At 31.1% G+C, this 14,274-nt stretch overlaps 1 protein-coding gene across 4 annotated transcripts; it reads right to left on the bottom strand.

The window, feature by feature from the left end:
- Positions 1-3,813: 3,813 nt before the first annotated feature.
- On the bottom strand, positions 3,814-12,741 carry LOC141682646 (E3 ubiquitin-protein ligase MBR1-like). Of its 4 annotated transcripts, none has more exons than XM_074487353.1 (7): positions 12,551-12,741; positions 8,491-8,571; positions 6,653-8,380; positions 5,403-5,453; positions 4,714-4,809; positions 4,493-4,636; positions 3,814-4,261 (listed from the first exon to the last, which is right to left on the bottom strand). In XM_074487353.1, exons 3-7 carry the CDS (start codon positions 8,252-8,254, stop codon positions 4,130-4,132), a joined length of 2,025 nt encoding a protein of 674 aa, XP_074343454.1. In that variant the 5' UTR covers positions 8,255-8,380; positions 8,491-8,571; positions 12,551-12,741; the 3' UTR covers positions 3,814-4,129. The 4 variants fall into 4 exon arrangements, with proteins under 4 accessions (XP_074343454.1, XP_074343455.1, XP_074343456.1 ...); XM_074487354.1 differs by lacking the exon at positions 12,551-12,741 and adding an exon at positions 9,567-10,458; XM_074487355.1 differs by lacking the exon at positions 12,551-12,741 and adding an exon at positions 9,428-9,500.
- Positions 12,742-14,274: the final 1,533 nt, after the last annotated feature.

The raw sequence follows: 14,274 nt of genomic DNA, 5'->3' as shown, positions 1-14,274 counted from the left end.
TTGTACTAATATCATCATTCAAATCATTTTGAAGTTTCTTTCATATATGATTCTAATATTTCTTATAATAGTAACTTGATAATATTGTATATTATTTTTCTAAAATTAAATACTTTCATTTTGATGATTTTTTTTAAATATTAGTTGAACTTGTTAATCCTTTCAAAATATTGACTAATATTAATTTTTTTATTTAGATAGCATAACATGGATTAAATCAAATAGTACAATACATTATAGTTTTAACCTTATTTCAAATAATTCAAAATAGATGTACAATAGTTTTCAACACTAAATATTTTTTCTGTAAATTTATTATTGCTAATTTTAAATATTTTTTTTCAATATATTGAATTCTATAATTTTTCAAGTATATATATATGAGTTAATTTCTATTGAATCCTTATTTTTAGTTGAGTATGAGAGTCCATATATGTTCTACAAGTAAAATAGTATAAATTTTTTTATAAAACGTAATATAATGTGATCATGTTCTACAAATATCATTATTAATAAATATCTTGCAAATCTCATACATTTGACAAGTTGAACATTACAGAACATATGATTTTATAGAACATGACGAGTTTGAAGAACATACATATACACGTAAATATTGAACTTGCTAAATATTAATGATACAACGCCATAACACCCGTTTATATCGTGTAGTTTATTATTTTAGTTTTTAAATTATTAGAAACATAAAACCTGAACAATTAGATTGGATTATAATATAAAGTTAGGATTTTCGACTTCAGAGCTCCACAAAAAATATGGACTTTATGTATATGATTATTTATAATAACCATATCAAATTGAATAATATAAATTTAGGATTTGTCTCACAAATATTTGAATATGAATATATTTTTAAATAAATAATAAAATAAATAAACTATTTTTTTTATGAAAAAATATCAAATTTCTTGCCATTTTTCAAATAACATGTTAATGAAAGTTATTAATTTTACTTTATAGTTGTAGTTTAATTTTTTCTAAAGAGAATGAAAAAATAGAAATTTAGGAGCATCTCTTTTTAAGTTCACCAAAATTGAATAACATTTTAATCCTAATTTTTTTGAATTGAAACATTAATAAATAAATCGATGTAATATATCTTCGGAGTTTTAACGGAGCTTATGACATCTCATGTCAAATTTTGAATATATTTAAATATTGGGTCAAATTCTAGATGTAATAATGTAAAACCAGTCAGATAGTAATTTTGATATATAATATCAATTGACTTGATTGTATAAAGACCTCAAAAATATTAATTTTTATTAATATCAGATATTATAAAATTTATCCTTATTGGTAAGAGATTCTCGTCGAGCTCGTAAATTAAATTTATTAAACCTAGATAGTGATGATGTATTTTCGGCTGGGTCATGTAGTCAAATTTCCAGTATTTTTTCATGAAACTAGTAATTTTGATACATATTATCAATTGACTTGATTTTATAAAGACCTCAAAGATATTAATTATTACCAATATAAGATATCACAAAAAAATTCTTTGTTGGTACGATTTTCTAGTCGAACTCATAATTTAAATTAAACCTAGGTAGTGACATGGTATTTACAGGCAGGTCAGTTAGTCAAATTTTGAGTATTTTTTGAAAAATGGGTCAAGTTTTAATTTTAAATTCGAAATAAATCGAAATACGCTAATTATAACTTATCTAAATATATAGTACACATATATATTATTTATATAAGTGTATCTCTTTTCAACTTATAAAAAAATTAATTATATGTACAATTTATTCTTTATTAAAAAATATAAATTAAAAATGTATGAGACATACTTTTCAAATTAAAAATTGTGTAATAAATATGGGAATGATATGTTTACGTACTACGCTTAACTTAATATCTCAAATTTAATTGTTCAAAACTAACTCAACAAATGTTTTAGGAATCATGTTTAAAATTAAATAAATTATCGTTATTTACAACACTCACATATTATGTGTATGATAAAAAACTTAAGTAACAGGTAAATTAGTCATTTCACTGAGACTTTTTAATCTCATGAATATTAGTCATTAAAGGGTAAATTAGTCATTTCACCGAGACTTTTTAATCTCATAAATATTAGCCATTACAAGGGTAAATTAGTCATTTTACTGAGACTTTTTAATCTCATGAATATTATCATCATGTTCTATTATTATATATATAAGAGATATTGTTCAAAAATTAAGATTGTCTCGCTTATTAATATTTATTAATTATGAAAAGATAATAAAAAATTATACAATAATGCTAATAAATGTTCACCTAACTTTTATTTAAATAAAATTAAGTAATCGTAATATATAATTTAGTAGGTGTACTTAATGATCATAATTATGCTATTAATTGCTAGAAATTAATTTTGAATTAAAAATTTAAAAGAAATGAGAATTAAAGAAAAATAGTTTAAAATGCTTTAGAGACTCTCTACTTCTTTGCTATTATAATATATTTTAAAACATATTAGATTGAAAAAAATATCTGTATACATTCACATGTATTATATTTTAAAAGACTTTATTGAAAAATAATTCAAATTCAATTTTTTTATGAAAATACTATCATTTTTAAAAAAAAATGAAAAAAATATGTTTTTTAAAAATATTTATTATCAAAAATACGATTTTCATAATTATTTACAAAAATACGATTTTTCAATAATTACAAAAAGTATGATTTTTCATGCAAACTTATACAACAAGATTTAACCTCGAATGCAACCAAAATTAACTTCAAATATAATCAAAAAACCTCATGCAACTAGTTGCGGATCTTGATAATTTTGGTTGTAAAATGTTTTTGCAAATATTCTCAGAATATGATAAAATTGTAAAAATAATTAGAAAAATATTTTTTGGTAATTTTTCTATTTCCAAGTTAACAAAAGCAAAAAAGAATAGTGACGATTTTTATTTTTTATCATTGGTAAACGAGGAAATTCACAATTTAAAAATGTGTGGGCAAGAAAAAATTCTAAATAACTAGCGCCTACAAGAAAGTATAAATGACTAATTTTAGAAGGCAAAATATGTTCACCACCGCCCATTTTATTGGTGTGGATTTCACTGAGAGTAAAGCCAAATTATTATCCGTAAATAATTTTAAAATACTTGCAAAAATAAAATAAGGTTAAGGCTCCGTTTGAGAGTGACGTTGAAAATTGTTGTGATTTGAAAAAAGTGTTGTCAGAAAAATTAGATAAATATTTAATATTTTTTTTATTTATACATATTTTGATATATAATATATATAAATAATATTTTTAGAAGGTTTAATGGTGAAATTAATAGCTATTTAACAAAAGCTGAAAACTACTTTGTTTCCAAAATCACCGGGTACATGTTTTTGTTGCAGCTTTTAAGCCGAAAACAATTCTCCACACTGCGAATTTTAAAATTTATCAACCAATTTTCTGAAAGTTTTTGAGCATCAGTAATACCAAACGGTGCATAAATCAAATACGAGCACACGATCACACAATCACTAACTCTCATGAATTTGAATTATTTTTGTTGATAAAATTATTGTTTTTCTTTAGTCACACGTTAAAAAAACCGAATAAACAACATCTACTCCAATCACCACAAGCATGTTTCATAACTATTCTTCCCCTTCACGCTGTGCTCCCGAGTTTTTCCGTTTTGGTCAGAAAAGAAAGTTCTAATAATACTTGATACATTGAGCACATAGTAATTTTGAGCAAACCAAACAGGGCCAAACAATACCCATGCATTAACAAAAGACAGAGAGATTAAAACAGAAGAGTTACAGCATCCCAGAGACTCTGTATGTCTTAAAACATTATTCATGGAAACAGAGATCCAGCACAAAGTACAAAGCAAACTCCGACTTATTAAATGTCATCGTTGCTGTAACTTGCAATTCCTCATGTCAACCTATCGACTCACACAGCTTGTGAGCATCGATAAGAAGGGTTTGTGATAGCGGAATTTTTTACAGCAAAGCAGCCCACAGGGGCGCATAATCATTCACAAGAAACAAAAACAGAGGTCTGTGTCCAGGAAAGCCACCAACGGGGGCGATAATCATTCACAAGAAGTAAACTGAAGTCTTGTGCGTCTAAATAGAATAAAAGAGAAGATATTTAAGTCTGCAGTGCCACCGTTTTACAAATGGGGCACACGTTCTTCTTTAGTAACCACTGCTTAATGCAGTTGGAATGGAAATCATGTCCGCAGTTCAGTGTCCCGATAGTCTCTCCGATGATGTATTCTTCCTGCAAGAAAAAATCAAAACTTAGAATAAGAATATCAATGGAAGCACTATATGAACTCTGAGCTGCCGCAACATGTTAGTTTAGCACATATATATATATATATACACACACACAAATCGATAATGATGCATCGATTATGTCAATCTACATATTCCAAGTCATGTAATGAGTAAATAATATTAAGCAATCACAGTGAGGCAGGTAAAATCTCTTTTTGATAAGACTTGTCACCTGACAGATGCAGCATGGCTCTATCTTCGATGGGCCTTCTGTTGTACCAGATGAGTAGTTTCGCTGTTTCATGAACTTCATAATGGTTTCTTCCTTCAGTCCTGTGCTCACATCACCCATCCGTTCTTCCAGTGCCAACAAATCCTGATATTCAATCAAACTATTATAAAGACTACCTCTCACTTAAAGTATAAGGATATCAACCTTTTGCTAGTTTTTACCTCGTAAGACATGTCGTCAACATCAAGCCTCAAATCTCTGTGCCTGTCATGCAAGGCACTTGTCCCATTTATGAATGTATCGAAGAGCATATAATCCTGCCAAAATTCAGAATAGCTCGCATTTCAAATTTCTTCAGAGAAAAATTTACGATAATGACAAGAAAGTGCCGCAATCAAATCGAGTATCTCAGTGGAAAGCAGTCAAAACTTTCAGTGTATGCCTAGAGCTTTTTTTCTTTTAATATATTCTGGTTTTGTCATCTCAGTTGGTAACTATTTCAGTGTCCGTCTACGTTGACTTAATACAAACATTTTGCTTTCGTTGGGATCTAAAAATACGAGTTCAGTCTCTAGATGTACCCATACAATTGAACTACACAGAGTTCCACAAAATGTGATAATGTGAGTGGCTAGAGTGCTTTTCAGGTTATCTGTGTGTCTTGTACTACTTTCTCAAAGCCTTATCCTCAACTATAACCAACGCAAACAGATTCTCTGCCTGGCTTCACAAATTTAGAAAAGCAAACCATGCACTGTGCAAGGTTAATCATTACAATAATCAGATTATCTAATTAACTCATCAAACCTGTTTACTTTATCATACACTTTTTTTAGTTCTCCAGGGGCATGCCTGAGACAGCATATAAAAGATATTGAGAATGTTATATCAGAAATGTCGAGAAGCAAACCTCAGCTTCCAAGTTCTCACCCCTCCGCATGGCTTGCAAGACGTGACGAATCTGTATCGAAGAAGTTATATACAAGTCAGAAGTTTAATATAACTTTCATATTATAGTAGTTGCAGTTGCAAACTTCATAGTTAGTACCAAGGAACAAGGTTAAAGCACAGTAGCTGGACCGTCATCAAGATGCATCCACTATATTATTATTTGACTACAAATTTTGGGCCTATTTATTTAATCTTTACAAGGAAATCAAATGGCCATATTAATATAATTGAATTGTTTGTAACACAACAACTCATCACACAGAACTTAGAACTTAGGAACAGACTTTTAGTTCAAATATAAAAGTTGGAAGAGGTGCCTATTCTTTTAATTCTTTCATTTTTATTGCCCTCCCCAGCTCTCCCAATGCAACTTGGATTCTTGGAAGTACCTTTTTGTCATTTTTTTTTATTTTTGAAAACTTGAAGCCCTACGCTACAACTTAAACTATTGAAACAGATAATAAGTTTAAGGTAAAAATGTTCTTTTACTTGTCATAAATATAACTTGACAAACAGTTTTCTTAGAGCAAGTCAGACATCCCCATACTTTTATTATATAACTTAACTCGTCTTCTATTTCATTTACATATATTCTTTTTGCAGTTAAAAACAGAGAAAGGTGATCCTGCACTAAAAAACAAATAGAAATTGAATATGCAACCAAACTTAAATAAATCTTATGCAAATACAATCTAACAAAGGCTGTAACATGTGCCAGACAAGTATGAAAACTATGGATTCATTTAAAAAAGAAAAGATGCAGGAATAGAAAAGAGTGAGAGAACATGGTTTTCGACTCCTCAATAGTGTGGAAACTAGGCACAAGCAATAAACCAACAGAACAGTTAAAACAAGACACGTAAAAGTCATTTCATTCACCTGATCCAGAATAAGATAATTAATATTACCAAAGGTCTCTTGCTCTATATTGCTCTCACCCCCTTTATGGGAGGTTGATGATTCAAGCATTGTTAAAGGCAAAATGAAAGGGTGGGTATATTTAACTAGCCACACACCAAAAAAAAAAGTCGATTATGATTCTGCAGATAACTTAATTCAGAATGAACTCTTCTACAAATGATATGTTAAGGAGTAAACAACAAACCATGAACAGTTACTGATGCAATATGCAATTTGTGGTGCAGATGCGAAGCAGTACATAGACATCATAAAACAATTAAGTGCAATAACATGAATTTAGAAATAAACCTCAGAAACTAGCCTATGCCTTTCATGAATATCAGCCGCTAAAGTACTCCGAGTATGAAAATCAACGCCGCCTACCACTCTTGATAAAGAACGCCCTGAATATGGTCGAGGATGACTGTGGACATTGCCTAAAGAAGGCATTTCTCTTTCATCAGGAGAAGAATGATCTAATTGATGCGGGGAAGAATGCTCCCCAGACAATCCTGCCTCAGATTCAGCAGAAGGAAAGAGAGCCCAAGGAGAAAAATCTGATAGCCTCGACGGATTTAGAATCCTACCAGATGGACGAGAAGTAGAACTGGAGCTTGCTTGACCACTAGATGCAACACCAGTAGAATTGCTTGAACTTCCACTAGACATGCTTGATGGACTTGGATCTTGAACTATATTTCTCGTCTCAGTTGCTGGAACAACCATTAGCTGTTCTACATTGTTTCTTATGGTGCCTCTCAAATATGCTTCTTCCCTTGATCCTGCACCTCTATCTCTAGGATGTGCAAGTGAGCTTGATGAACTACTGGTCCTCGAATTGTGGGTGCCATTCCAAGTAAAAGGTGTATTTCTATTCAGACTACGCCCTGGTCCTAAATGAAGACGATTAGAGGAATTGCTTGAAGTAGTAGGTAGTAAAGTTGTTCGTCTGAGGTCTGAAGAATCATTAGGTTTATTCTGAGATGAGTGGTGGGAAGATCGAGCATTGGGACGCCTAGTAGAATTCCCAGCTGGAGGTGAACTACATTGAGTTGTTTCTTGATTTTCTACATTAATTATTGGTCCAAAGTCGCTGTTAGAGTTTTCGACACTTCCTGCAATACTTGAAGGAGGAAAACCTTCAGAAGGTATACCTCCCATACCAACCTCCTGTACTGTATGAACTTGTTCAGAAGAACCAACTGGAGAATTCGCAGTATGAGATCTAACTGTGCGCACAGATATATTCAAGCTTCTAGAAGCATTATGATAGGCAGTACCAGGAACTGTGTTTTCAGCTTGCAGAAACAAGCCAGAATTTTCACCAGGATAAGGCTGGGAAGAGCCTTCAAGGGATTTTCTTTTGCAGGGGGAACCCCAACCTCCAAGGGAAGAACCTGATCCATCATTATTAATAAGATAACCAGATCTTTCAGATGAGGTTTTGATGTCAGCAGATGAGATACTGGCAGATGTGATCCCTGTATGTGTTGTGCTTGATTTGTAGGGACTTGGATATGAATCTGCTCCAACGCACTGCAGCTGGTCTTTTTTAATTTCAGAAGATCCGGCATTCGGATTTACATTCACAGGAACAGCATCAGAACCTGAATTCTGCGAACTCAAATGTCCCCAGTTTACTGGACTGCCAACAAGGTCATTACCAACTCTTTCATGCACATGGCTATTAGATGGTTCCTGTTGAGACACTTCTAACCTTGTCTCAGCCACAGAAGCACTGTACGAAGGAGGCCTATGTAGTTCCATCTTCAGACCATCGCCAGAATTCTGATCACGTAAGTTGGCACTGGAGCTAGATTCACCAAAGTCACAGCTGCTTAAACCCATAGCATTTTGTGGCAAACCATCCTCTGCTGGAGCTGGTAGATTACTCCAATAAGGATGATCCATACTAGTATATCGGATAGATATTCTTGATTAACTATCTAACGGAAGGTACAGGATATCCTGTGGCCTTAAATTAGGGCCAACCCAATTACTGTTTAGCACAATATATTGACCTCCTCTGTTCGCGATCTGTAAATTAACATCTGAGACGCTCAAAAATATTGTAGCAACTACAAAGTTAAAAAGGCTACTTATTAAAAAAACTATTACTATCTTTTGTTAGTTCAATAGTATGTTACCGTAGTTCAGTAGTATGTTCCAAGCATTGTTGCGAGTCTTCATTCTTGCTTAGCTTACAATTTTGAGCACTCGAACAAAATCTGATAGACCAAATAAACAAAACCAAAATTCAATTAAGCTTGTGCAATCCAAAAGCGAGCATATGTATCAGCTCAAGTATAATCATACAGGAAACAATGGGTAGATTAAGATAAACATTTATTGACCAACAAACTCGAGTATAAAACGATATAGGAAAGAATAATAAAAATATTGTTACAGCCACCATCCTTAAACCACTCAATATGAGTTTCCAGCCTTATATGTTTTCTCCCTAAAAACAAACATCGCAAACTAAGAAGCAAATTCCACCTAACAAGAAAAAAAATGGATGTCTTAACACGTCAAACCTTGCTCAGTTCATGTCTCACATGTCCATGTATCTTACTATTTAACTCTTTCCACTCCGTTTTACATGCATAAATACTCTATAAACCAATCATACTGCCAAAATGTGCACTTAAATTATTATTAAATATTCTCTACCTTATTTGACTATATTCTATGCTTGAACATAAATGTGACTACTAAATACAATGGAAAAATCTTCTAAAAATCTATTATACATGTAGGTTGAAGTACAAGTATTTCATCTTCGGCTAAAATTTGGAGATATCACAGAATTTAATTACATACATAAACGTCCATCAATCATTAACCCCGAGAATATAAACCATCATTCTTTATTTACAACCTCGGAGTTCCAAAAACAAATTATACAATTCTTAAAGTTCTAACAAGTATATCCCTGATTTAAAATACATAGAAAGTTTGCAATTTTGAAATCATTATCCAACACACGGGGGAAATCTTATATATTACAGATGCCAAAAATTACAAAAAATCAGGACAGATAAGCATAATTACATGAGCAGCAAACACGATATAAATACTTACACACACACTTCACTTTATTCAAACAAAAACACTATATACAAAACAAATGGCATACATGCTTCTTAAGGAATCAATTGAAGATATATAATTAGGAACATAAAAGAGTGGTTTGCTGAATATAAAGAAAAAAAGCAAGTACCTGAGAAGAGAAGATAAGGATGGATGACGAAATTAAACTGCCCCATGAATTTTGCTTTTTGATATTACATTAAGGTAGGCCAAAAGTAGGAGAAGAGGTATCAGGTAAAGTGAATGAAACGTTTATAAGAGTAAAGGATCTGAGCTATGCATTTGTTTTTATTTCGTTTCTCTCTCTATTTTCCACGTTTTACTAGATACAGGACAATTTGATACATGAAGTAACGTAGATGAAAATTGTCGCGAGATGAAAAAGATAAGGTGGATGGCCCCTCTCTTCGTGTTTATCAAAAACACCTGCTCCATATAATCTACCTACGTCACTCGGACTCTTCATTTTACCTTCGAGCACCCGTGTCGAACGGTCGACACTCGTACATGGACACTTAGACTTGGACACTTATTTTAGGCTAAAAACATGTATATTTTTCAAAATGTAGCCGAATCCGATACTTGGACACGTATCTGTGTCGGACACTTCTAGCCGAGTCCGAGTAACATACGTAGCAGACTAGCAGTATACAAAGGTATGTCTACAGAATTCAAAATTTATACATTAGTGTATACAAGAGCATGTTTACTGAATTTATTATTTTTAAATAATCTTCCATTTAAATATTGTTTTGCTTTATATATTCTAATATTTTTTTAACATAAATTTAAGTGTTAAGCAATTAACATCTTGCACTTTAAGATTTCATTGAAATGTAATCTTATTTTCTTGACTATCTTTTGCTGACTGTATTGTCACAACATATATGTTTATAGACACTGCAAAAAATAAATACACCGTCGTATAAGGCATTAAAATTATATTTGCTTATGTATTACTCCCTCCGTCCCTCCCAATTGTTATCGTTTTTGGGAGAGTGTCTGACACGCATTTTAAGATGAAAAGAAAGTATAGTTCTTTAACTTTTTATAAAAAAATTATTTTTCTGAATAAAAATTTAAACATTCTATTTTTATTCAGAAAAAGAAAATTTTTAAAAAAAGTTATAGAGCTATACTTTCTATTCATCTTAAAATGCGTGCCGGACACTCTCCCAGAAACGATAACAATTGGGAGGGACGGAGGGAGTATAATGCATTGGACGGTTGTGCTTAATTACCTTGACTCTCATGTTCGAATAGCCGTATATCCAACTAGAAACACCTTGCAAAATATGTTAAGCCTGAAAATCTCATTAATATTAACACGAGTATACGATCTTCCACTCTAATTGTAAATCGGAATATTAACTAACTTAACAAAGGACCAACTTTTTCTACATATAGTTGATGGTGCATCCTTATTTACTCTTGGCTCGAATTACTGTGTTTAAAAGGACTACAAAAGGACTCTGACCATGTTGGCATGCCATCCCAATATATAGATACCTACACAAAAACATTTGTGTGATTGTGTCCCATGCTAAAAAATGAAAACTTTTAGCATGTACTGCAGTATCATTTGATAACTCAATGTCTTTGTACGCTAATCCAATTCTTCTACTGGAATTACCCTTAAAAGTATCCTTCTACTGGAATTACCCTTAAATAGTTTTGCCATACTTGACTCTCAAACACCTAGAATATGTTGTTTGTTTTTCTGTTAGCTCAAACTCGGTGTGTGAATTTTCTCAACATGACTAACATCAACATTTTTGAAGTACTACCCTGATTTAAAAACGAACACACTTTATCAGTTAATTTTCCAAGTTCACATCTGCAAGTACTCATTTGCAAAAAACAAAGCATCTCTTGTAAAATTTGACAGAAACGCCCCGCAAACTTGAAGCTAGATATCAGTTTAATTAATTCAATTGTTCTGTTTTTCAAACCAATTGTTTATATTTAATTATCTTATGCAAGGTATATAAACATTACACTAACATTATATAAACCAATTGTTTTTCAAATTTGAGTTTAAGTCATTTAGTTTCTTAAAAGAATTAGTTGGTAACTTATATAAACAGAAAAAACATTACACTAATATTATATAATATTTGCATTATTTTTATATTAAAATAAAAAAAATCAAATAACTGAGTAAACTATTAATAAATAAATAATGTCATTCAAAAACATTTTTTAGAAATCATACTCGCCATATCCTTATTTCTTTTTCATATTATGATAACGTAGGCTACAAGTAAGAGAAGAGGAGTCGGGTAAAGAGTGTGAAACATTTATAAGAATTAAACAACCTGAGACCTGGGTTATGCATTTATTGTTTTCTTTCTGCCTATAGCCAATGTTATCTTCTATGCAGGGCAATGTGATTCACGTAATTTGGATGAAATTTGTTGAGATGGGGTGAATGGCCCAACCAGTGTTCTAATAAACTTTTAATAATGATAATACTACTCTGTAGTCAGACGTGGTAGTATTTTCGGCTCTACTAATATGTATACTCCCTTAATTGACAAGATTCTATTCCTAATCAGAAATACGACTTCTGAAAACCATGAAAAGATCTTCTACAATTCCAATCAAGCGCGAAAAAACTATCACATCTTTAAACTGAAGTTTAAATATTTCATCATAGCCTAGATCGAGAGAAATCACGGCATTTCAATACATTAATACAAATCCCATCATCACTAACCTACAAACATAAACCACAATTCTTCATTCCGCAATCTCAGTTCGCAAAAACATATTAATACAGTTCTTGAACTTCTATATAATAAATACATAAAAAGATTGTAACTTTATATATTCTTCAAGAAAAAGGTACAATCTTTACATTTAAAACATTATCATAATCACAATTACAATCAAGATCAAGAAAATTTAAACAAGATTATAAGCTAAAAATATATATTTATCCATAATCATAGTAATTCAGCAACATTCACACACAGAAACACACACACTTGAGTTAAAACAAACAAGAACATCACTTACAAGCATACATTTTTTATAGAGAATCAATTAAAGAGAGATAATTGAGATAATTAAACAAATGGGTTGTTGAGAAAAATGTAGAAAATGAAGTACCTGGTAAGAGAAGATGAGGGATTGGTGAAGAAATTAAAAATGACCCATTAATTTTTATTTATTTTTTTGGTTCTGTGTGTTTTGTATTGTAACTATGGTAAGCTTAGAAGTAACACAACAGGATGGTAATGTACTTGGATTGTTAGACACGAGGGTGAGTAAGAAATCTGACCCAAGATCGAAAACTCAAGTGAAAATCACAAAAAGTCGTGAAAAAATTGCCATTGATTATTTTATAGAAGATAGGGTCAAATTAATTAGCCCGATGTTATGTTAAAAGTTGATATTTATGTGATAATAAAACATGACACGAAAGTAAACGTAATTTATTTTTTTTATCGTAGGTAACCTGCAGCCGCTATCTTTAGGGTGTGCACCGGGTAAACTCTACGGGCTCACGCAATAGTCTGCAAATCACGTGAACCAAGGTAAACCGCATTTAAGCGGCAAACTCTGGCTCAGGAGGCATAATCATAAATTCTCCTCCGTGGATTCGAACATGTGACTAAGAGGATAGTTTTCCTCTCTTTAATCAACTGAGTCAACCCTTGCGGGCGAAAGTAAACGTAATTTTCGATTTTGAATAAATTGTTTTTGAATATGCGTGAATTCCCCAAAATGTAAGAAGTATACGGACCAACATTTTATATCATGGTTAAATTTTCGGTTAAAATAAATTTATAATATTCAAGTTAACTTTATTTCTCAAATTCTGACAAAAAAAATTATTTCTCAAATTAAAAGAATACTAGCTTACGGCCTGTGCGATGCACGGGTCTTGGTTAATATTTATATATTTTAAATTTTATTTTATATAATTTAATTAAAATTCTATATAAATAATTAAATACTAGATAATGATTATATAATTATATTTTCAAGTTAGGTTCAAATAGTATAAATAGTATATGATTAATGAGATCTTATTCATAAATAAGAATGTAAATGTTTGTTGTCGGTGAGTGAGATTCGAATCTGAAAAACTTATATGTATCTTTATAAATAATATAAATATTTGTTGTTAACGGGATTCAAACCTGAGAATTTATATGTATTTTTATAAATAATTATATAAATATTTATTGTTGACGGGATTTGAACCTCAGAACTTGTGTAGTGTATTTTTTTAGTATGTTGATCTAATGGTTCTGATTATTTGATGAAGACGATCCGACGGTCGTGATGTAAAGGGATAAACAAAATGAGGGGTCAACCAAATTATAAATTATACCTCATTCCGATTATTATAGTATAGATAGATAAGCATATATGTTTTTAAAACAAAAAAAAATTGTGATTAAGCCACGTCAAAGGGTAGTAAGATATTTTATATACTGATTAACATTGTTTGAAGCCCATTCTAAAAGTTGGGTTAGCCCAATCTTAAACAACTGTCTTAGCCCGTACTAAAAGTTGGGCTGGCCCAATCTTAAACAACTGTCTTAAACAACTGTCAGATATCTAATTGCGTATTACCAGATGGGACTGGCTATATATGTTCGGGCTTCTATACAGATTAATTTGAGCAATTTTATGAGTTTTAAAATGTATTCCAAAATTATTCCGGAATTATATTTGATATACTTTAATTTGTCAGAGTCATATTAATATGTTCGAATTTTAATATAAGGGTGACAACCAATAACTAAATAACACATCATCATCTGAAAATTAATTCGAAAACGGATATAAAACTCTAGTACTTTTGGAATTTACTACCGTTG

This window comes from Apium graveolens, chromosome 9, assembly GCF_009905375.1.
Source record: "Apium graveolens cultivar Ventura chromosome 9, ASM990537v1, whole genome shotgun sequence".
NCBI lineage: Eukaryota > Viridiplantae > Streptophyta > Magnoliopsida > Apiales > Apiaceae > Apium > Apium graveolens.
This window is presented reverse-complemented; position numbering and strand designations above follow the sequence as displayed.